Below are 22,740 nucleotides of genomic sequence, written 5' to 3'. Positions count from 1 at the left end.
CCCCGAGAGGCTAAGCAGAGGCCCACAACTGTGATCCACGCGGTCCGCCCTGCCTTGAAGCGGTAGGGTTTGGGCTCGAGTCTCGAACATGTGTGCATTTGTCAGTCATCTCGTTTGGCCAACACTGACTAGGACATGAGGGGAACCACACGTCATACGCAGTTGACTTTTGATGCAAGACTACTCCTGACTATTATAGCATCGCTGTTAACTTCCATCAAATTGTGTAACTTTCCTCTCTCCCCATACTATTATGCGCAACCCAGAACACCCCCAACAATTCGACACTGACATTATGGCCGCTGGACAACGCTCCAGTCAAGCTGGAAGACAGAGCCAACTTTCAACTATCTCACGGGGGCATTCAACAGCTCGAGACGATGCTCAGCTGGGGCATGAATTAATGAATACACGCATTCAAGACACTGGATCTCTGCCAGGCGAGGATCGGAAGACAGAAGAATCGAGATATGGATGGTAATGACCTCGAAACCCTCCAGATATGCTGGTTTCCGCTGCTGATGAACCTGTGAATAGGGTTATCGTAGTTTTGGTCTTCTTAATCAACGCCCACACCTGGGGGTTGATTGGGGTGAGTGCTGATGTCCAGGTCTTGTTTCATGAGTTGATGCTGAGATATGTAGTCTTATTCCATCTTCCTTGCGTATTACCTACACTCAGGGGTATTGAACGATCCAAACCCCTTGACTTTGGCATTCGCAGCAGGTTTGTCGTTTTCTACTGGTAAGGACTCGGAATTCTCAGCGATATATATTAGTGGAGGAAATCGCTGACTCTTGCTAGCTCTTCTTGCTGCTCCGCTTGTTACTCGTTTGAGCCCTTGGATTGGCACGAGACCTACTGTCATGATCGGAGTCTTTATTCAAGCGTGAGTCATGTGCGGCGGAAACATAATGACCCATGTTAATTTGTACACAAGGGGTGGGCTTATCGCAGCTTCGTTCAGCACCAAAATATGGCATCCGGTCCTAGCCCAGGGTCTACTGTTTGGAGCGGGCGTGGGCTTGATTGTCAACGTCACCGTCAGTATTGTTCCGCAATGGTTCGTTGCCCGACGTTCCTTTGCTGTAGCTTTGACTACGGCGGGCTCTGGCACTGGCGGTTTGATCTACTCTTTGAGCATACAGCGCATGATTGATTCTCTAGGAGTGTCGTGGGCATTTCGCATTCTTGCGTTCGTATCGTTCGTGGTCAATGGGTCAGCCACTCTGTTCCTCCGAGATCGCAACCACGCCCTCGGTTCAGTTCATAAGGGTTTCAATACAGGTCTATTCAGAAGGACTGATTTTTGTCTCTTTCTTGCCTGGGGGTTTTTCTCTCAGTTTGGCTTCGGAATCACCATCTTCTCAATGTCCGACTTTGCACAAACCATGGGTTTTACCTCCCAGCAGGGCTCCTACGCAAGCGCCGCTTTCAACTGCATGTTCTTACAATCCCCCTCGAGAAACTCTTCTCAGCTGACTCTCTATAACAGTGTCCCAAGCTGTCGGGCGACCTCTCATCGGCTTGGCCAGCGACCGCTTTGGCAGACTCAATGTTGCTGGCATTAGCACTTTAGCTGCGAGTATTTCCACACTACTGATCTGGACTCTGGCCGGCAAATCATTTGCTGGTACAATAGTCTACACGCTCTTTGGCGCTTTCGCTAGCAACATGTGGACAACAGTCGCCCCAGTAGCGGCCGAGGTTGTGGGCCTCCAGACACTACCTTCTGGTGAGCATCACGGATCTACCTTCTTACCCGGGACAAGGCTAACTTACCTTATAAGCTTTATCAATTTTTTGGATAGTTCTCGTGTTGCCGACAACATTCGCCGAACCGATTGCGGTATCCTTGAAAACAGAGGGCACCAATGCCTATCTTGAGGTTCAGCTATTTGTAGGATTCATGTACCTGGCCGCATTTATTTCAAGTATTAATGTCACTATACCCCAAAACGCTGCGTTGATACTAACAGAGAGTTAGTGTGGCTTCTGCGGGCTTATATATTCCAACAGACGACCCAGACTTCCAGCCATCGAGAAGACTCACGCTCGCTTAACCAAACTGGATATAAGGAAAGACTGGAAATTCTATATCATAGGTCATTTACCCTGGAAAAGATTTAAATGGCCTTTTCTTCTATTTGACCAAAAGGTTCAAGACCAGCTCAATCCCGCACTTCGCAGCAGAATGACCAGACCTCCATAATCATTGGATTAAAAATAGTTAATTATATTATTTCAAGTCCCAAGTTACACACGCCCAAGAAAAGCACAGTTACTTATATAGTATACATATCACAACCACCAGCAGATCGAACCACATTAGTCAAATGGTCGTAACCGTCCCACTCCAGTAGCTCTTGGACTTGACGTGCACGCCTGTCGAGCCTAGTTGAAACCCTCAAAACGCGTTTATGGATGAAAACTGTATATAAATGCAATTTACTGAGAATATATATCCTCTTTGTATGTTTAGGTTTCATATAGATTGAGTATTAATTCTATATTATTTTTTGATCTCATATAACTAGTGAAAATAGCATGATCCCAGTTGAAGCTTTGATAATAGGCTTCTCTGGAGTGTATTACTAGTAAATTTCCATAAGGCTGCGCTGGGCTCTCCGTCTATCTTGAATACCTCGCAAGCCGTTGTGAGCGGAAACACGATAGACAATGGTCCAAACAGCGCCAGACGATCCTGGAGCAGGAAATCTGTACCTTGAACAATCCTAACACAGAGCTCCCTATAGGTCTCCTGGAGATAATCTCCTAGTTCGCAGTCTACTGGAACTGGCCAGGCGCAAGACACATGGGGGAATCTGGTCTGGAGCTTTTGAACCTCAGTCAAGCAAACTACCTTGAACGTCCAAAGATGCATAACAACGTTGGCGACAGATACGCTCGGAAACCATATATTATAGCCTGCCCAGGCTGACGAGCTTTCTGAAGGAACCTTCCAGCAAAACACGCCATTAGATGGCTCTGCACCTAATGGGTCGCCCCAGTCTTGTAATTGATCATAGGTTCTTTTGAGTAGGTAGATGGCCTCTGTAGCAATTGATTCAGCTATACAGGCAGGGCTATGCTCAAGGGTATCGATTAATTCAAGAACTGTAGGTATGATGGAAGCCTCACTAAACAGAAGCTGCATTCGCGATTCTTTCTGGAACTCGAAAGGTTTTCTTTTCCAGTCCTCACCGGAAAGAAAGGAAGCTTTGCGAGATGAAAAGGCTTTCAGAATCTAACTAATGAGTCAAAAAGCCCAACGAACAACAAACAAAGAGGCAAAGAACTTACCACTAGGGGTCTGAACCCAGCGAAAAGTTTATGACGGATTCCGAAACTGAATGATTCGGCAGGCCAGAGCCTCATCCACTCACCAACGCCATCTATATGGCGCCACCAGCCATTACTTGAAGTTGGTAATATCATCTAGAGAAAGTAAATCTCATCAGTCTAACGTCCTTTATGAGGTCATGACAATACTCACCTCCGTCAACGTGAGACACATGATGGCCACAGCGACTTCATCTTGTGACGATATGTCTGTATGTGACCCGTCTAGTTCTCCCTTCAACGAACGCATTGCTAGACCATATTTATACAGCAGTTCGGTACGTGTGGAGTGCGAACTCTGCCGCAAATCAGATATGGATGCTGCAAGGCAGCGTATTGCTGATGAAAGGGCGTGTCCTTGCCCACCACTACTTATTATGGGAAGGACTTCAACCCAATTGCCACAAATGCGAGATTCGGTTGGTTTATTTTGGTGAATGACATATAGTTCACCTTCTGGCATGAAACTTTGCATGATAAGCAGAACCTTGCCCTGTAAGGGGTTGTCCGGTATGCCGGGGATCATAAGAGGTAGTCTCGGTCGTAACAGTTGCTTGTCACTTATAGCATTGGAGGTAACCACTCTCTTCTCAGACTTTTTAGCAGGGGTTTTCGATTTCTTAGCTGTGGTTTCGGGAACAAACAACAAGTCTGTAGGGTAAGAGCATTCGCGCCCAGAATGAGTGCATTGCAAGCAAGCAGGCTTTGCCCCATTGCACTACGAGTGGGTCAGCTGACGACGACAACAAGTCATGACGTAGCGAAGGATATTACCCCTATTTTGCGCAACCTACACGTTTGACAGATTGTTCGGTTGCGTACTTTCATCGTTGCAGAAGGCGCTGGATGGATGCTTGACAGGGCGAGAATGTGATGCTCGGACAACATGCAGAGAACAAAGTTGGGTTGCTTACGAGACTATGGTTTTAAAGTTCGGGCTTGGCGGAATTACCCACCGATGGTAGTTAGTCTATTGAGTCTGAATCTCCTTAGCGCGAGACGACCAATCATACACCGCAAATGTCAAATAGTAGTTTTGCCGGTGTAACGTTACATTCCATTCCGCGCGCGTACTTGAAGGGTTTCGATTAACTAAGCTGCGTCTCGGTAGACTTGCCGAGGCTTGGCGCATTTTGTTACTGCTTTGAGCTTTATCAGTGGGTTTTACGAGGCAAAGCGTTCCTTGGTAGATTACTGGTTTAGAACCTCCAAAATTTATTCTCTACCATGTTCTAATCTTCTGGTGCCGATAAGAAGACTTGCTACCTTCATGATCAGCTTAATAATCTTATTAATGTATCTGAAACCCAGTCCCCATCTGCACCTTTCTTCAGAAATCTTCCCCTATCGCAATTTGCTTTATGTGCCAAGTAGCATTTTACCTCATTACCTCCCCCAATATGTCGCCTAATCTGCATATCCCACGTATCGGCATAGCCATTGATATCCTTGAACTTAATGGCGTCAATATCATGACCGATTGCTTCTAATTTTCTGATACCTCGTTCCCTATACTATAATTCATGATGTTTGCCTTGTGGTGGATGATGATCCTTCCTTGTGCCTTGACCAGATCTCCGTCATCGATGTATGCTTCTCAGTCACAAAGATCAAGTCGATAATTAATAACCTCGGTCGTCGCCTGCTCGACGCGCGTCGTGGTTTCACAAATATTAATAGCGTTGAGAACCTTGCTGCTCGCACTGTAGTTCATGGACTTAACTTTGGGAGAAGATAGATGTTGTTTTTGCCGGAAAGAAGTTGCAGATTTTGAGTACCCCTACACTGCATATGGGTGAGCAACAATGCACCGGCTTCATTGCCACCAGGGAGGAGATTGAACAAGCTCGTGGTGGACTACCAAATGCGATCTGGTTCTCTGGCGATACTAGTTACATCAAAGAATTGAAGCAGATATCCTATCAATATGGACCGGAAGTCGGGCAATTCGGTCTTATAATGGCGTTGAGGAGCTGGAGGCCGTAATACTAGGTCATCACCTAACCCTTTTGTCTTCCCTAATTCTCGGAGTTTCGGTCATAGCACAAAAACAGCCGGAAGTCGCAAGATCTTTTCCATGAACCAGACCACAATAGTAATCCTCATAACCAATTGCCCATTTTCAATGGTTGACGTAGATCCTCGTGCTCACATGATCCATCGGCCTTGAAATTCTCGACCGTGGATCGCTGTCTAAACTTCCGCATCGGTCTATACTTTTTCCGATATCGCAGCCAGTTGAGTCACTAGCTTACCACCACGGTATTTTAAATTACCATCTCTGTCATATGCTGTTGTAGGGTCTCCTGTGTTTAATCATCTGATAGCTCTGATTGCCAAAATGTCGACCACGAGTACCGTCTTGGTTGTTGAGCAGTCGACTCCAGCACGAAGCGAACGATTCGAGATTGACAGACACCGAGCCAGTGTTCTGGACACTGAATCAAACCGTGCACAAGTTCCCGTGTACTCGAGGTTCACCAATGCAGAAAAACGAGGCATCACGGCCCTATTGGCCTTTTGCGGCGTGCTTGCCACAATGTCCACGACTAGTATTTTCGCCGCTATCCCGGAAATTGTCCAAGAATACAAAACCACGGCGACGATTCTTAACATGAGCGGCGCCATATACTTGGTTTTCATGGGCCTATCGTCTTGCATTTGGGGACCAGCGGCTGATATCTTTGGACGTCGCAAGGTGCGCCTTATATTTACGCCGTCCAACATTCAATACAAGCTAAATATCAAAGTCTTACCTTTGTAGCACTATCTTGTTCTTCGCCTTCTCTCTTGGCACAGCTCTGTCGCCAACGTTGGCGTCGTTCTTCGTCTGTCGTGCATTCACAGCAGCCCAAGGAACAGCTTTCTTAATTTTAGGGTCCAGTTGCATCTCAGATATCTACCATCCAGTATGGCAACCAGAATGCCGATTGAGTAGTGAAGACTGGAGCATACCAAATGCTAACTTTTCGTAGACTGAACGCGCAACTTCATTAGGTTGGTTCCTTGCCGGAACAATGTTTGGTCCAGCGTTCGGGCCAGTCATCGGAGGTATTGTCGTTACCTATAAATCCTGGAGAATCATCTTCTGGATGCAAACCTCAATGAGCGGTGTAGCCGTGCTTTTAACATATTTCCTCCTACAAGAAACTTCTCACAATATACGCGCTAGCAATTTAAAGGGACAAGGATTTACAAATGGGGTCAAAAGAATCTGGCGATGGGCGAACCCAGTCACGGTGTTCAAACTTTACGCGTGCCGTAATCTGTTATTCGTGGTAAGTGTCACTAGTGAATATTGTGGTTATTATGTTGACACCATCAGACACTTGCTTCCTCTGCGCTTGTATGGAATATGTATTCTCTCTTAACACCCGTGCGTTACGTGCTCAATCCCCGCTTACACCTCACTACGCCTTTACAGTCTGGAATGCTCTATATCTCACCTGGAGTCGGCTATGTTATCGGAGTCCAGATTGGTGGCCGATGGTCAGACTATACTGTCAAGCAATGGATCAAAAAGCGTGGGTATAGACTGCCAGAAGACCGACTCCGCAGCTGCTTGCTATTCCTGGGTCTTCTTCTGCCTGCTTCCATGATCATTTATGGTTGGATGATTGACAAGCATCTTGGTGGTATACCTGTTCCTGTCATATGTATGTTTTTCCAAGGTATTGCACAGCTGGCCGCATTCCCTAGCCTCAACGCATACATCCTGGATGTGATGCAGCATCGAAGTGGCGAGGCCTCAGGTGTGTCTTTCTCCCTTTCGGCGGTACATCTCTCTAACAGCTCCATTGTAGCCAGCCACTATATGATGCGTTACTCCCTTGCCGGAGTTGCTACAGCATTGTGTATGCCAATGCTCAATCATATTGGTGTCGGATGGATGTCTACAGTATCTGCTAGTCTGTTACTCGTTTCTACCACGCTGGTCTACTGGACCATTAGATCAGGGAAGAGCTGGCGTGATGCTGAGGCAATGCCTGTTGAAGAATAGCAGGAACATGTTATTGGCAAACTGGAAACACAGGCTAAAGACCTTGTCCTGTCCTCGTTGGCGCTAAAAGTCTTAAATAAAGGCTGGGCTAAAAGCGTTAACTCATGTCTATTAACATACCTGCCTTGAAAGAATTCCGAGAGAAGTAAGGGCTTGGATAACAAAGTATAAAGATGGCATCCTCAAGGATAGGACAATACATGCATAGGATACGACTACGAAACCTTTTCATCAGATGCATTCATGCATGGAGATTTGTATTTCTCGCGTATAAGCCGATTCATGCCTATATTCAATACATAATACTCTATGTTTACATAAAAGTTGATGTATTTATGCGTTCTGGCTTGCCCTCCACATACGGCTGACAGAATCAACCAGTGTGTCGTTACCTCGGACGGCGTTTGTCAAATCATTTATCTCTTCTTCAAGAAGGCCTCCAGGTAAGAACGTCAGTGTCATTTCAAAAAATTCATCCACAAGGTTGGCAGGAAGAGGCGAATGCTCGAAAAAACCCTGGAGCCCTTCCTTTTCGACCAGTTCTACTCTTACCTTCTTTCCAGTGACTTTCTCAAATGCTTCCCACACATCACGAACAGAGAAGTTTCGGGGACCATGCAGGTAGACGGGGCAGGTCTTCTAGACGAGCCATTTAGAGGCCGAATTTGTTTTGCAGAGGCCTCCAGTTTGGCCAATCCGATACAAGCAAGGCCGATGCTCAAGGACGCTCACCTACCCTAGGGCGAAAGCTAGGTTATACGGTAATGACAGCGTCGCGGCCAGAAAAGTCAAGAGTCGATCCATTGCTCACATCTCCTTGCACTAATTGGAAATTCGGGTGATTCTTAAAGTTGGCAGGCACTTTACCGACATTACGATAGACGCCGAAAACGCTCGATGCCGATGCATCATCGAGTAATGTCTGAATTACGCACTGGGATGTCTGAGCAGAAGCCGGCACAAGGACGACCTTCATATCGAGAAATAATGAGTAGGGATGCGTGGAGTTAGTTTTAGAATGGAAGTTATGGACTCTTTTCTGGTTAGTCTTGGGACTTGTTTACGAGGATAAATAACAAGGCACAGGTTAAATAGGTATGTAGGACAGACGCTGACGATACTGCGACTGCATATCCATCCATCATATACTCGACACGGCTATCCCACTTTCAATCTTGAATAAGCATCTTATAAAGCTGTGAGCTTGGAATACAGTTCCTAAGTTCTATCTGTTTGAGTTTGTTGTTGTTGGGGTTTAAGCGCGCGGATCATTTTTGTGTGTAGCCCCACTTGGTTAATGCTGTTCTTGTGCGGGGAAATTAGTTTTGCGTGTGATCGGATAGCGGTAGTCTAAAGGTCTTGGCGGATTATGTCTCCTAATCGGGTTAAATACGATAAAACTTACAGAGTATACGGTGGGCTTACCTTTCGGCCTTCACGGCTGACCGAGATCCGAAACCATAATCCCGGCACAAGTTTGTGCTATGGAAGATGGGAGAAAATAGTTAACCACTCCGAAAAAAACACTGCCGCAATCACCTAATAAGCCCATCTTTTCGAACTTAAGAATAATGTATAATTAACCTATCTGTCTAATAATAAAATTTATATAAGGGCTAGAGTTAATAAATAGGAGGCCTAGAGGGAGGTTTATGGGCATATATTTCTCTTTGGTACACTGGTGGCCACGGCTGGAGATCACCTACCCCATGCATATTTGTCACTCAACCCAGAGATAATAAACTTATTAACTAATCACTTATCGTATATAAGAAGTTTTCTGACTTTCTATATCACACACCCTTCGAACTTACAAGATCGTTTAGCGTTAGTTATGACTTCTGCAGTAGGTATATGATCTGGAAAACTATGATTTAAGATACCGACGTGTAAAGCCTTCCGCATCCACAAAGTCAAGCAGCCGACTTCTCTCGGGCGATCTCCCGGATAAGCTCCTGGACCTCAGCATCGCTCATTTCCTTAACACCCAGGAGATCGTTGTCGGTCTTCTCGAGCTCCTGAATGTAGCCCGGAGTAGAGATCGAGAAACGTATAATGTCTCCAATGACCTGCATATCAACCTGACCAGCTTGCAGCTGAACCATTGCCTTTTCGAATGCTTCCTTTGTGTCTAAATATTTTGTCTTCCACACTTGATCGCCCAAAGCCCGCTTCGCAAGTTCAGCAAGGTCCTTTTGTGTCTTTTGCGTATTGCAAATATAACAGACACGGTTCTTGGTCTCTTCGGCCTTTATAAGAGCGTTTGCAACAGCAGTACCCACGGATTCAAGGGTGGTCAGGGGAACGACAGTGAGACACGGTTTCAAGTAGTCGATGCACTTATTCTGAAGGTCGATGCCGATGAACGACATGCGGAGGCCCCAGTCAAGAAACGCGTGGTTGGAAATGGCTGTCCACGTAATCCTTTTGTCATCTGCAAGCTTTTGGATATGCCCCAGGGCCTTGGCCTTGCCTTGAAAAGGCGGTAGGCCTCGCGCTTTAGCATTCATTGGATCGGCGCTGAATTCGGCCGGAATCATCCGGTAAACACCAGCTGCTACAGCCGCATCCATCAGGCGGATAGCGAAGCTGGGATCAGGCACAGAAGTAGCATCAACCAATGCATCCTGGCCCTTCAGGACAGCTGTCAGGTCCGAAACTGATTCGAAATCAACCACCTTGACTCCAGTCCCCGTGGGCACATCCTTGGTAGTCTTTCGAGTGAGAACGGTCACGGTAAAACGACCGCTCTTGTTCAAAGCTCGCAGGATGTGAGATCCGAGACTACCAGATGCCTGCCGTAAATTAGCTTCTACTATAAGATAGACTGGAGAATGGCGCTACTTACTCCCGCGAGGGCTACGTTCTTGATCTCGTGCGCCATTGTAGTTTAATGAATGTGACAGAGTTGTTAATGCAGGAATGATTGTCCTTTGCGATTTGTATCACTGATTATAATAAGTCAAGGTCGATATCTTTCCTCTTATATAGAGCTACATTGCACCTCTGGAGCCGCATCTGGTTCTAGCTTGGATATCATTAAGACAGACCGGTCAGGTACTGTGTGGTAAGCATTACTCAGCTTTGTTTAAAAGCCTATTTTATGGGGCTAGATTATGTTATGTGCACTTAGTTTTGTTTTCTAGTTCAAATCTGCAAGCCTGTATTGTAGACATTCATGGCAAGCCGGAGTCCCAGCACTGCACTTAACGTTAGTGTATAGGCAAGATCCGTGCGTCGGGCTTGTGACAAATTCCACCGAACTTGATTGATCAGCGTGTATTACAGCAAGTGTGGGACAGAACAATTGCATGTCCGAAATGAAGGCTAAAACCTATGTTACATAGCTTGTCGCTCGTTAAAGGCATCGCGTCGAGCGTCCCTTACTGTGTTTCTTCGTGACAACCCATTTCCAAGATACCGGAATCCATTGATTAGTTCAGATAGACTGACTTCTGGTTTTCAATCCCCTAAAACCCTCAACAGTGTGGACAAGATGAATATGATTGCCCACATGGAGGGCCATTGCAGGCCTCCAGTTAGCCCATTCTTGCACAAAGAAATGCGATTCCCGCTCCAACTGTCCGTGGCATGAAAACCTGAATGTGCTTAAGATCATCCACAGCAGATAAGGACGAAGCTACTGCCTTGATATTCTTAATCTGAAATTTTTCAATAATGCGTACAAGGTACTCGGCAGATGCGTCTAAACGTATCCATCTTAGAATCGATTCCGAGATGAAGGGGGAGATACGTAACTCTAGGTCCAACAACGTGTATGACCACAAAGGCACCATTTTACACCGAACGCTACTGCCTAGAAAAGGAACCAGAGAGGAGTCTATGGTCTGGCAACTGAGGTGGTCAACCACAGACAACCATGGACTTCTCCTTCGAAAAAGATCCTTGACAAGGCCTTTCGCTTGCTCGTGATTCCATCTTTTATTGAGAAGCTCTATGAGCGCATCCCGCAGTATATTTTTCTACTAGCTGTCCCCTCTCGATCCATCTGCTCAACTTGCTGTGTAAAGATGTATCCCATGCTCACAGGGCTGGACAACGAGGCTGTCTTCCAGCGCCCCTTGAGCCATCCAAGTTACCCTTTGGAATTGACACACTCCTCGCTTCCCTCCGCGCAGACCGTGACCAGCGCACACCAGACCACGTCGCCAATCGCTTCGCAGCCCTGGGCGTTTACACTTTCCGTATGTCTATCTTAGGCACCACCAACCTCGTCACCGCCGAGCCTCGCAACATCCAAGCAATCCTGGCAACTCAGTTCAACGACTTTGGCATGGGCGCCACGCGAAGTACAAACCTGAAGACTGTGCTGGGTAGAAGCATCTTCGCGGCCGATGGTGCGTCCTGGCGCGCGGCACGAGACATGATGAGGCCGTTATTCAGTCGTGACAACGTATCCCGGCTTGACGTCTTGGAAGAGCACGTTCAGACTCTTTTTCGCTGCATCGAGAAGGAGAAGAGTCCAACCATTGCGGGCGGCACCTAGTCTGCGCCCGTCAGCCTGGCCGCGTTACTCCTGTCTCTCACATTGGACTCTGCGACGGAACTATTCCTCCGTCAGAGCACATCCACCCTCCAAGCGTCTCTTGATGGAGACGATTCCCACCTTGGAATGGTGTTCCATCACGCCTTCGAGCGCATGGTGGCTGTCCTCGAAACGCGCGTCCGCCTACGCAGCTTCTACTGGCTCTATGGCACGCGCGAGCTTCGTTTATGCGTGGAGACTCTGCATGGTTTTGTTGACATTGCTATTACCGCCTCAGATATGGCCAAAAAGGAGGGCTCTTCCCAGGCACTATATGACTTTCTTAATGTCCTCCGCGAGCGGTGTAGCGGTGGCGATGAAGAGGTCAGGGAACAAGTCCTTGGGCTTCTCGCCGCGGGACGAGATACCACGGCCTCATTGATGAGTTGGACATGGTACTGCCTTCTCCATAACCCTCGTGTGTTCGCAAAACTTCGCTCCGAGATCCTTTCTACCTTTGGCTGCAGCCCTGATGGCCCTTCGGTTACGATGACGTTTGCTTCGTTGAAAGAATGCACATACCTTCAGCACGTGCTCTCCGAGACCCTGCGACTACCGTTGTACCCTTCAACTCCCGCCGCGCGCTCCGCGACACGACCCTCCCAATGGGCGGCGGGCCGGACGGAAAGAGCCCCATCTTTAACCCTAAAGGAACAGAGGTCAACTTCAGCACGCACGTGCTCTACAGGCGGTAAGGACCTCTGGGGCGAGGAGGACGCGGACGACTTCGTTCCTGAGCGTTGGGAGAAGCAGAGGGGAGCCGCGAGCGCCGCATGGCATTTCGTACCGTTCAATGGAGGTCCGAGGATCTGCATCGGCCAGAAGCTCGCGTTGACGGAGGCCGGGTATGTTCTTGTCCGAATGCTGCAACGGTATGATGCCGTGAAGAGACTAGATGTTGACCTGACCCGTGATTGGCATAACTTCACCGTAGTGTGTAGTCCAGGAAGTCCAGTTAATAGGAATCAGGCCGTTCTGTGCCAGTTGAAGCTGGCTTAATAGAATAAATTAAAGTGAAGAAAATAAGAAAGAGATAAGCCCTATATATCTGAGGCTGTTATCTATCTAATTGTAATCAATTTGGCTACCCGCGCCGTCGGGCGATTTAACCCTAGTTTTTGTACTATAAGAGCTATTCCTGTTCCTACTACAGTGGGAAAGTCCTTGTCTAACTCTGTCCTCTTCTCCCCTTAACTACACGATGGATAGCTTGTGCCACATACTAAACATTGCCAACAGTAAGACCACACACTAAAGTACACCTACAAGGTAGTATTTAGATATAAGTCCTATTTTGGCACCCTGACCTTAGCACATACCGACATGTTGACTTAGATAGGGTTAACATCAACCCAAAAGCGAGTGTCATCAGTCTTGTAAGTAGACTTCGAATCGATTTGCGCCTGGATCCACTCGACAGACTCACGGTAGAATCGAATATCCTCCGTATTGGGGTTCGATAAGCCAGTAGCGCCGTTACGGTGACCGGCAAACCACTTATCGTAACCGTAGTATTCCTGGCAATCCCAACGGGAGGCAACATCAGCGTAGATATCAGAGCTGTGAGTGAATTGAGCCGCCGGTTAGCCAGTAAACGTGACGCATGCCTATTCCAACACCACTTACTTGAGCTTAGCACCGTTCTCCCACTGACTTTCGGACTGTCCTACAAATCCAGCTCGCTTGGCGCAGACACGAAGCATTCCCCAGTTAACCTTGAACAAGCCAAAGTTGGCCGCATCGAGAGTCTTGCCGTCGCCTATGGAAATTTGAATTTTAGTACACCAGTCGGTAGATACAACTTTGCAGCTGGGTTTACTCACCATACTTGTAGTCGGTTGACATGTGTTCATCCTCGAGCATGGCAATAGCCAAGTCAAGAGTGTTGCCTCCAGCGTTCAAAATAGCCTTCTTGCGGGCACCAAGGCCAGAAACAGTGTAACTGCCACGGTCACCGGTAGCTGCGAGTGAAGCAGAGACGAGGGAAATAACAGTAAGGAGGCTGCTGAGCTGCATCTTCGTAAAGACTTTGGTATCAAGGAGATGGTTTAGTTGAAATGTGTTGTATAGTTGATTAATCGGGGTGTTTTTTGTAGACTAATTGATAGTTAGATACTTAGATTCATGTCTTTTATATTATTCCTGGTTGTTGTATAACAGAAAGTTAGACTTCCAGTAATGGAAATACCTGCCCCGGACTCAAAATGGAACCACAGTCACAAATAAGTGGAGCAGGACTCGTTACGCGTCTTATGACATAGGAATGCCACCTGAAACTCGTAATTTAGACAAGACTTAAAGGAGGATCATCAGATCTTACAATGATTTGCAAGGGACCGCCCGGTCGGGCCGAACGAATAGAGTTTGAGGTAAATTGCTCCACCAACCAACGAAAAGCCGGGCAATAAAAGCGCCGCCAAATTTATTACAAATTAAAAGTAAAGCATCACTATAGTTAGCAAATCTCTCCTTCCTGCGGTCAATCGAGATGAGCGGAGAATTCTGCTATGCCTTTCTAGGAACGGGACTTAACTGTCCAAATATTAGCCTCTTTGGGAACGGAACTGAATTGTCTGTTAAAGGTGCCTGAGGCATCTACCTTGTCCATCAGCCGGATCTGTCGGGTTCAGCCTCTTCCTATTTATAGTTAACCTATATATATTTATCTTAATATTATTTAAGTCTTAATTAATATCAAGAAAATGTTCTTATAACTTTAGTTATTAAATTAAGAAAATAAATTCTATATAAAAGATATATTTAACAAGCTTTAACAAAAGCTTAATTAACTTATTAATTTCTAACATCTTTTAATCTAGATTATCTTAGTGGGCTTTAATCGCAATAGTGCGTCTGCAATCATCATAGAAGTCTAGTGTTTACATATATTAAGCTCTATTTACTTAATGTCTTAGAGATATATAAATTATCGATATTGAAAATACCAGACTTAGGTAGTATAAAGCTTAACAGTCCTACCAGACTGCTCTGCTTCAGTCAGCAGCCTTCTGTTATCCTTCTTAAGCAGGAACTTCATCAATAGTGATGCAAAAATACTGAGTGCGGAGAAAGCCATCATAAGCAGCATAGCCATGACGTAGCGTGGCCCTTGTGATGCAGGGAAGAAGTAAGGGCTCCAAATGTTGCCTAGTTGCGAGAGCAAGTTCACGATAGCAGTCGAGCATGCTCTTTTTTCAGGCGTTTGGTTCAACGAAGAGGCTGCCCACGAATAAACTGCGGCGTTGGCAGCAAAAGCACCAGCGCAGTAGAAGAATGATGCAGCATATCTAGCGGAATTGTTGAGGGTTGCCACTGAAAGGATGAAACCTATGATGGCGAAGACCATGGGAACGCTGATATGGTATCCGCGCTCGTTGAAACGGTCACTTGAATAAGCCACCAAGAAGGAAACAGCGGCACCGAACAGATATGGAGGAGCTGTAAGGACTAGTGTGATGGTACGGTTCCCGAGATTCATGGAACGAACGATACTAATGGAGATAAAAGGTTAGAGACCGGACCATACTGTTTTTGATGGCGGAAAAAAAGTGTTGGTACTGACGTGGGGAAGAAGTTGTTGAACCCATATGCGGTGTGATTGGCGCACAAGATGACAACCTGTGAAGGATTGGTCAACCGGTTCTTTCTATTCAAGGCGGGGCTTGGAAACCTACAAAAATCCAAGTCCGAACATCTTTAACAGCAAGACGAAGGCCGTGCCAGACAGACCGGTCAGTTTCGGGCAGAGACACGCGATCCAGCCCAATCCTTTGGATAGCTACCTGGCGCTCTTGTTCTGTCAAGAGCCATTTTTGACTCCCAGTTGTGGACTCAGGAAAGTCCGGAAGCAGGATGAAGGCTAAAATGGCGGCAACAACGCTACCGGCACCCTCCAGGATAAAGAGCCACTGCCAGCCATGAAGACCGGCGGTATTTGATAGACCCGCGAATATGCCTGCTGCAACAAGGCCGGAGAAGGCCGTAGCTATGACAAGACCTGAATAGAGGACGGCAGTGCGAAGGGCGAGCTCCTTGCGAGTGTACCAGGAAGAAAGCATGAAGAAAGCCTGTCATCGCATCCGAATGTCAGTGCTGGACTTTAGAGCTTGATGCTGGGACCCAAATCGGATAAGTGACTTACACCTGGAAAGAATGGTGCTTCGACAATACCAAGAACAAATCGTACGGCGATTAGACCGGAAAAGCTGGTCACCCCAGCAGTGGCAGCGGAGACACAAGACCATACGATGACACAGCAAGGCAGATATATACTAGGGCGAACTCTTGTAAGGATCATGTTGGAAGGAAGCTGCGCGAGCATGTAGCCAACGTTGAGGATAGATACTGCGATATTGAATTCATTGTTGACGAGACCGAGGTCTGCTTCGAAGTCGTCAAGTCGTGCCTGCCTATGCGCGGAACAAGATTAGTCCTTGTCCAGTTGAGGAACCAGGAAAGGGGGCGCAGGGGAGATGGACACTGACGCGATATTGTTCCTGTCGAGATAGTTGAACATATAAAGAATCCAAACTATGGGCATAAGTGTCATATCAAGCTTGCGAACAAGCCTTTTCTCGCTCTGCTTCCATTCAGGAGTTTCATGATCGACAACGCCTATCTCTGACGGAGCACCCTTAAGATGGTACTCCTCATCCTGCATCTTGTCATGAACAGAAAGATGATTGTCTTGGGGAACAGAAGAGGTAGTCTTCTTCAGCGACATGTTAATAACGACGATGGATTGAATTGTCTGTGATGGAACAAAGTGGATGATTTTGATGAACTTGCTGAAGAGATTATCGCACTGATGTAGGTAAGATGATCTCTTGGATTCAGGGATGCTTGGTTCATATACCTATCAACGTTACAGGCGATTCTCACCTCCGCTCTTTCCCAATCCCGCATCGGCATGGGCACAAGCGTGCGGGGCCCCAGATTATTCGATCTGGGGCAGTCTAATGCAGGATTAGAAAGAGTGCGGGGATTGGTAGTCTGACAATGAGCGATGGACGCCGGTCGGACTGCAGAAAATGGGTGGTGGAAGATTGACCGATCGGACTTGCAGAAGTCCGATCGGACATGTGGGTATTACGCCGGTTCGGAATGCTACTATTGTGATAATTTAACGAAAGGTTCATTTCATAACTTATTTAATTGCAGGAGCCTGTTCAACGATAGAATAAAAAATCACAACAAAAAAACAGCTATACAATACAAGTCGATCTAGAAACAGGAAATCACAGAAACCAACATCTATCAACATGTCTCACACTAACGGGAGCACCAACGGTCACAGCAATGGGCACAATGCCTCATCTATCTCCAGCGCTACCAAACTTCGTCAGAGGCTGGAATCCAACGAGATTCTGATCGCACCGGGTGTTTACGAAGGTTTCAGTGCACGCATTGCACTTGAGGTGGGATTTGAGTGCCTCTACATGGTAAGACAGGCTCTTAACCTCTCAAGTAATTTTCATTAACGCTAATATGGCAATACAGACCGGAGCTGGCACTGTCGCATCCAAGCTTGGCCAGCCCGATCTTGGCTTCGCGTCCCTCAACGACATGCGCGAACACGCCGAAATGATCGCAAACCTCGACAATTCTGTACCTTTGATCGCTGATGCCGACACTGGCTACGGTGGCCCCAATATGGTGGCCCGAACCGTTGCGCAATATCACCGCTCCGGCGTTGCTGGCCTCCACATTGAGGATCAAATTCAGACCAAGCGATGCGGTCACCTTGGCGGCAAGGCCGTTGTCGATATCAACATCTTCGAACAGCGCATCGCTGCTGCTTATAAAACTCGCAGAGACCTTGGTTCTGACATTGTTATCATTGCCAGAACCGATGCTCTACAGACCCATGGCTTCGATGAGGCTATTCGCAGGCTCCAGGCTGCCGTCAAGGCTGGCGCGGATGTCGGCTTCCTCGAAGGTATCACTACAGAGCAAGAGGCTCGGGAAGTATGCAATATCATGGCCCCCACGCCTATGCTGCTTAACATGGTCGAGCATGGAGCAACTCCATCGTGGACACCTGTTGAAGCCAGGGATTTTGGGTTCAAGCTAATCATTTTCCCTTTTGCATCCATCGGCCCTGCTTATCAGGCTATTAAGGATGTATTCATTCAGATCAAAGAGACGGGAAGGACTGGATTAGATAAAAAGTTTACCCCTAAGAAGCTTTTTACTATCGTGGGACTGGAGCAAGCGACGGCTCTGGATAATGCTGTAGGTGGCAGTCTCTATAGCAAGGTGTAGAGCTTAAAAGCTTTTCTGAATAGTCTTAAGGCTATGAAATAGTATGAGAATATTTTAAATTTTTTTCCCCTATGGCTTTCCACTAATAGAGACCCTTTCGGATACTAGTTTATATAAAGTGCTTTGGCTCTTATTGTGAAATTTTGGGACATATCTGTCTTTGTTAATTACTTATATTATTAATATTAAACGCCTGTAACCTACACGATAAGCAGGTGGATTAGATAAAGAAGTGGATTAATATGCTATATAGCAAAAAAAACCTTACCTTATATTAAGGAAAAGCTCGAAGAAAAACATATTATAGAGATTATATAGTTAAACAATATATTTCTTAATTTTAGGTATTTTAGGCTTAGATTAAGCTTTTTATATACTTTTAAAAACCTGCCTTTAAGGTAAAGGTGGAGTGATTTACTCGCTTATTATATATGTTATTCTTAGTTTTATAAATTGGGTTGTGTGTGTTTTTACGATTACTGGGTTTTGGCATAATTTAACACGTCATAGCGATAAGTGGCTTGGGGTTAGGCGCTAAATATCACTTCATCCCCACCGCATCGGACATCCGAAATGTCCTCCTTTACATCCTACTCCGCCTCACGTAATTTATATCATTGACCTATTGCCAGGCGCCTCCTAATTTTGCCAATCCTCCGTCGGCCTCTAAATACTAACTAGGTTCCTCTGAGGAGACTATCGCTCCGATGCAATCATCTAGACGGACAGATGATGAATCTGGATCTAGCCGAACTGATTTCGGTGCCGATCAGGCCGATAAGATGTCCAGTCGGCGAAAAGCGTGTAATGATTGTAAACAGCAAAAGGTGCTGCCCCTCTCCCGCATTCCAACTCTATTAACACACTACTTGTTGCTGATTATTTACATAGCTTCGATGTGACCTTACCTCTGCCCAAGTTTTAACGGTTTCGGATTATTGTAGCCGGTGCAGACGCCTCGGACTTGCTTGTAGAATTGACGATGGCTTTCGTCGAACTAGAAAACGAAGGTAACGTCAAAGTCAAGTTATGGCGCAAACTATGACGAATGATCATTCTTACCATATCCGTAGGCAACCAACGGACCTGGAAAGTGAAATACAGAGCTTACGAGAGCAATTGCGAGCCAGCCAGAGCAACACATCAACCTCATCCCAGCATAACGGAACCGACTGGCCCGTTCCAGCACCCGTTGGGACACCTGGTGTCGTGTTTAATACCCTGAACCAGACCGATACTGGCCTCAATTTCTCCCCAGTGAGACCCGATTCTACACCTGTATCTATAGATTTCCCAGATGCCACAACTAATGATGCGGATCTGCAATGTCTCACCACTCGTCCTGGTATCGAACCGCCAACTCAGCATCACGCCTCCCCTTTCCCGTTAGCACGGCCACGAGCACTTGGTAATATAATTCTTCAAATAGAGGAGATTGACGAATTATTCAATATGTAAGTTAGTAAATTACTGGCCAGCCCTTTAGCACAAATCCCTTCGATGCACCTTACCAATCTATTTCCTTCCGGCTTAGGTATATCAAGCACAACCATCCTTACCTTCCTCTCATCGACGAGAAGAAAAGCCCCCACGAATACTATGAAAGATCGGACCTGCTGTTCTGGGTGATTATGGCCGTGGCAGCAAGACGGCACAAATCGCAGCCAACTCTCCTACCCAGACTGGCTAGAAATGTGACGGACCTGTTGTGGAAAACCCTGCGGTCTATGTCACACTCCATCTCGACCATTCGTGCGCTATGTCTCTTGTGTACTTGGCCATTTCCCACAAGCAGCAGCACGTCAGACCCTACGTTTATGCTTGTGGGTATCATGCTCCAAATGAGTACACAGATGGGTCTCCATTGTGCCTTCGATGCTCAAGACTTTGCCAAAGTTCCATTGAAACTTGATACGTCCGAGTATTCCGAATGGGTGCAGACCTGGGAGGCCTGTAACATTGTAGCCATCAGGTTTGTCTTGGCACTAAGCATCTTCTAATTTCTATCCAATAAACCCTTGAACCTTTACTGACCTACAATCGTTTCGAGTAGTGTGAGCATTGGTTGCGGCCTACCGCTATTTTCTCAGGTGTACGAGTCTCCATCGGCAAGTCAGTTTGAATCCTCTTCATCTGAGTCACCTTTTTATTTGCGCCTTCAAATAGAACGGTTCAGGCTTCGTGTCTCCTTATCGTTGGCGAGACCTATGCCGACAGGTGGCGAGGGCGCCCTGACGCGTGAACGATCCATGATGTATCATCTACTGAACTTGGATTTGGATGAGCTTGAGAAGGAATGTTCTGGGTCATGCGGTGAGTACTAAATCTCTACGTTTTGCAAATATCCGCATTTTCTCATCGTCCTCTCAAGACACCGAGGCTTGGTATCTCCTGGCTGCAAGACTCCATCTTCAGGCATTCTACCTTTTCGATCATTCTGCAATGGAGGGCTACAAAGACCGGATTGTGGGACTTTTCTCCACAGCCTACAATCTCGTGGACCTCGGCCAACGGCTTAATGCAAGACTTCAAGGCTTTTTCAATCACTGCCCTTTCTTTTGCTACCAGACATATGTCAACGCTGCATTTGTGCTGCTCAAAATTCTTACCAATGGGTTTTTCAACCCCATCGTAGATGCCAAGGCTGGTAAACAACTTCTTGAGTCTTCCATCACAGGCCTTCGGCAGATGAGTGTTGCGAATAACGATCTACCTGCTCGTCTAGGTGATATCATCGGCTTCTTTTGCGCCCTTCCCGATCCCGCAGTTGTCGGAGGTGTCACGCTCATAGATTTGCAGTTAAAACAAGTCAGGAATAGGCTAAGTATGAGCGTGGTGTACGATTCTTTGTGGACATGGAGGAGGTACTTTCAAATTCATCAGTCGGATACTGATGGAAGTGACAATATACAAGATAAGTCCCACTCAAACCTTTTCCTTTAACACGCTGACATGACAAGGCACGACCTTTACTACATTCCGATGAAATGCAAACCATGTTAGGCTTAAACTACTCTCAGGGTACAAGTAGCTTCTTCGATATAGACTTTCTTCTATAATATATACCAAGCTCAATTGTTCACTTCACTATTTACTTACACATTGTCAGACATAACGTGTATTTAATCCATTAATCCAGATTGGTATATTTATTTATATTCTATTAAATTCTGCCCCTTGCAGGACGATATCAGCCAGTACCCGAGGGGCATGGAAGTAAGTGCCACTTTGTCGCCAGTCTGCTTATATCTACCACGTCTAATAGGCCCCATGTCTTTGGAGACCTCCGGCCGTATACTTGTCTCTTCGAAAGGTGTGTTGAATCAAACACCGACTTTGATCGACGCCATCGGTGGCAACTTCACATCTCCCAGTATCACTGGCGCACATGGTCTTATCCATTCAGGTGCGGAAGCATGTTCCCGTCTGCGGTCGAACTAGGGGATCCCGTTCGCCATCACTACCTACCAAACGCGAGCGACGAGCATCTCAGCACCGTCGTGGCTCGCGGCGAGGTATCTGTTTAAAGTGACGTGACTAAAGAATGCCCTCTTTGCAGACAAGCTATTTCGGGCTTGAAGTCATACGCCAAGCACACTGGGCGGCATCTTGAATAGTTGGCTCTATTCGCTCTTCCCAGTATTGAAGATGAGGGACTAGAGCATGACGTCGAAAGTGATGAGTAGAACGATGAAGTATCTGAGCTGGGAGCTATCTCGACCGATGACAACAGTTGGGATGCTTCTTCCAAACCTCATGAGTAACCAGAAACAGGCGAGACAGATAAACAATCGTAATCAAGCGGCCCCCATTCTATGGCTGTCGGACACGATGGTGAAGGCGACGTCACCGCTGGCGAGATGCCAGACGGCGAAGCTCCCAGGCCATCAGCCGCCTCTCCTATCTCTTCTGGTGAACCTGTAATCGAGTCAGGTCGAATGAAGTTCGATGAAGAACTCAAAGCCATGATAGCGGCCGAGGCTAAGGCCAAGGTCGAAGAAGATAGGAAAGCGGCCAAAGCAGCAGCGGAGGCTGAAGCCGCAGCAAAATGGGCTGCTGAGGAGCTGAAGAAGAATCCAAGAGGAGACCAAAGCCAAGTTTGAGTAGTCCGCGAAGAAGGTTGGGCAGGCCCCGATTAGATTCAAGGAGTAACAGCGGCTTCGCATTGATCCCTCCGACGAAGTCGGCCCAGTTGCCTAGAATGATCGGCCGATCGATACACGCTGTGCTCGCAGGCATCTATCTCTTGAGACATTGCGGACGTTCAATGTTGACTTCGACTTCGACGCGGAACCCGATTGCGTCTTGGTGGAGCGGTGGGTGCCCAAGTGTGAACAAGGCCTGGTGTTGAAGCACACGAATGCATCTGTGAGAAACGGGCCAAAAATCAGCTGGAGGAGACGCCAGGCCGGAGGTGTGAGCGTCAGTTTGAGTGGATGCGCAAGAAAGGCAGGCGGCAGACCAAGTCACCATCACTGCTGAAGTACTTGGCTGGCATTGGAGGGGGCGAAGGGGACGAATACGAAAACGAGGAGCATAAAAGTGCAACATCTCCCTTGGAAGCGGAGCCAGTCGGCCCTGGAAATTC

General features: G+C 46.9%; 11 protein-coding genes across 12 annotated transcripts; 6 read left to right on the top strand and 5 right to left on the bottom strand.

Moving 5' to 3' along the window:
• Positions 1-295: 295 nt before the first annotated feature.
• Positions 296-2,063, top strand: FOXG_20376 (uncharacterized protein; the record flags this gene model as incomplete). Its single annotated transcript, XM_018400657.1, has 8 exons — positions 296-477; positions 538-592; positions 645-744; positions 805-889; positions 941-1,395; positions 1,496-1,735; positions 1,791-1,911; positions 1,988-2,063. The coding sequence occupies 8 exons, from the start codon at positions 296-298 to the stop codon at positions 2,061-2,063; spliced, it is 1,314 nt and encodes a 437-aa protein (XP_018248714.1).
• Positions 2,064-3,105: 1,042 nt separating this feature from the next.
• FOXG_10815 (uncharacterized protein) lies at positions 3,106-3,517 on the bottom strand (the record flags this gene model as incomplete). Its single annotated transcript, XM_018390294.1, has 3 exons — positions 3,106-3,117; positions 3,304-3,438; positions 3,497-3,517. 3 exons carry the CDS (start codon positions 3,515-3,517, stop codon positions 3,106-3,108), a joined length of 168 nt encoding a protein of 55 aa, XP_018248713.1.
• Positions 3,518-5,133: 1,616 nt separating this feature from the next.
• On the top strand, positions 5,134-5,328 carry FOXG_10814 (uncharacterized protein; the record flags this gene model as incomplete). The annotated part of the gene is made up of 1 exon (XM_018390293.1): positions 5,134-5,328. One exon carries the CDS (start codon positions 5,134-5,136, stop codon positions 5,326-5,328), a length of 195 nt encoding a protein of 64 aa, XP_018248712.1.
• Positions 5,329-5,630: 302 nt separating this feature from the next.
• Positions 5,631-7,494, top strand: FOXG_10813 (uncharacterized protein). Its single transcript, XM_018390292.1, has 5 exons — positions 5,631-6,040; positions 6,093-6,251; positions 6,318-6,620; positions 6,668-7,094; positions 7,146-7,494. The coding sequence occupies exons 1-5, from the start codon at positions 5,684-5,686 to the stop codon at positions 7,340-7,342; spliced, it is 1,443 nt and encodes a 480-aa protein (XP_018248711.1). The 5' UTR covers positions 5,631-5,683; the 3' UTR covers positions 7,343-7,494.
• A 602-nt stretch (positions 7,495-8,096) lies between these two features.
• Positions 8,097-8,318, bottom strand: FOXG_20375 (uncharacterized protein; the record flags this gene model as incomplete). Its single annotated transcript, XM_018400656.1, has 1 exon — positions 8,097-8,318. One exon carries the CDS (start codon positions 8,316-8,318, stop codon positions 8,097-8,099), a length of 222 nt encoding a protein of 73 aa, XP_018248710.1.
• Positions 8,319-9,255: 937 nt separating this feature from the next.
• FOXG_10812 (uncharacterized protein) lies at positions 9,256-10,226 on the bottom strand (the record flags this gene model as incomplete). The annotated part of the gene is made up of 2 exons (XM_018390291.1): positions 9,256-10,137; positions 10,191-10,226. 2 exons carry the CDS (start codon positions 10,224-10,226, stop codon positions 9,256-9,258), a joined length of 918 nt encoding a protein of 305 aa, XP_018248709.1.
• Positions 10,227-11,020: 794 nt separating this feature from the next.
• Positions 11,021-12,887, top strand: FOXG_10811 (uncharacterized protein; the record flags this gene model as incomplete). Its single annotated transcript, XM_018390290.1, has 4 exons — positions 11,021-11,118; positions 11,169-11,315; positions 11,393-11,786; positions 11,850-12,887. The coding sequence occupies 4 exons, from the start codon at positions 11,021-11,023 to the stop codon at positions 12,885-12,887; spliced, it is 1,677 nt and encodes a 558-aa protein (XP_018248708.1).
• FOXG_10810 (uncharacterized protein) lies at positions 12,855-14,054 on the bottom strand. Of its 2 annotated transcripts, XM_018390289.1 has the most exons (4): positions 13,712-14,039; positions 13,515-13,647; positions 13,208-13,448; positions 12,861-13,150 (listed from the first exon to the last, which is right to left on the bottom strand). In XM_018390289.1, exons 1-3 carry the CDS (start codon positions 13,902-13,904, stop codon positions 13,220-13,222), a joined length of 555 nt encoding a protein of 184 aa, XP_018248707.1. In that variant the 5' UTR covers positions 13,905-14,039; the 3' UTR covers positions 12,861-13,150; positions 13,208-13,219. The 2 variants fall into 2 exon arrangements, with proteins under 2 accessions (XP_018248706.1, XP_018248707.1); XM_018390288.1 differs by having other exon boundaries at positions 12,855-13,448; positions 13,712-14,054.
• A 784-nt stretch (positions 14,055-14,838) lies between these two features.
• On the bottom strand, positions 14,839-16,611 carry FOXG_10809 (uncharacterized protein; the record flags this gene model as incomplete). Its single annotated transcript, XM_018390287.1, has 5 exons — positions 14,839-15,379; positions 15,451-15,506; positions 15,563-15,955; positions 16,030-16,297; positions 16,373-16,611. 5 exons carry the CDS (start codon positions 16,609-16,611, stop codon positions 14,839-14,841), a joined length of 1,497 nt encoding a protein of 498 aa, XP_018248705.1.
• A 538-nt stretch (positions 16,612-17,149) lies between these two features.
• Positions 17,150-18,224, top strand: FOXG_10808 (methylisocitrate lyase; the record flags this gene model as incomplete). Its single annotated transcript, XM_018390286.1, has 2 exons — positions 17,150-17,329; positions 17,388-18,224. The coding sequence occupies 2 exons, from the start codon at positions 17,150-17,152 to the stop codon at positions 18,150-18,152; spliced, it is 945 nt and encodes a 314-aa protein (XP_018248704.1). The 3' UTR covers positions 18,153-18,224.
• A 609-nt stretch (positions 18,225-18,833) lies between these two features.
• Positions 18,834-22,255, top strand: FOXG_20374 (uncharacterized protein; the record flags this gene model as incomplete). The annotated part of the gene is made up of 7 exons (XM_018400655.1): positions 18,834-18,979; positions 19,044-19,162; positions 19,226-19,606; positions 19,687-20,124; positions 20,206-20,465; positions 20,524-21,016; positions 21,955-22,255. The coding sequence occupies exons 1-7, from the start codon at positions 18,860-18,862 to the stop codon at positions 22,253-22,255; spliced, it is 2,112 nt and encodes a 703-aa protein (XP_018248703.1). The 5' UTR covers positions 18,834-18,859.
• Positions 22,256-22,740: the final 485 nt, after the last annotated feature.

The sequence above is a fragment of the Fusarium oxysporum genome, chromosome 7, assembly GCF_000149955.1.
Source record: "Fusarium oxysporum f. sp. lycopersici 4287 chromosome 7, whole genome shotgun sequence".
Classification (NCBI taxonomy): Eukaryota; Fungi; Ascomycota; class Sordariomycetes; order Hypocreales; family Nectriaceae; genus Fusarium; species Fusarium oxysporum.
This window is presented reverse-complemented; position numbering and strand designations above follow the sequence as displayed.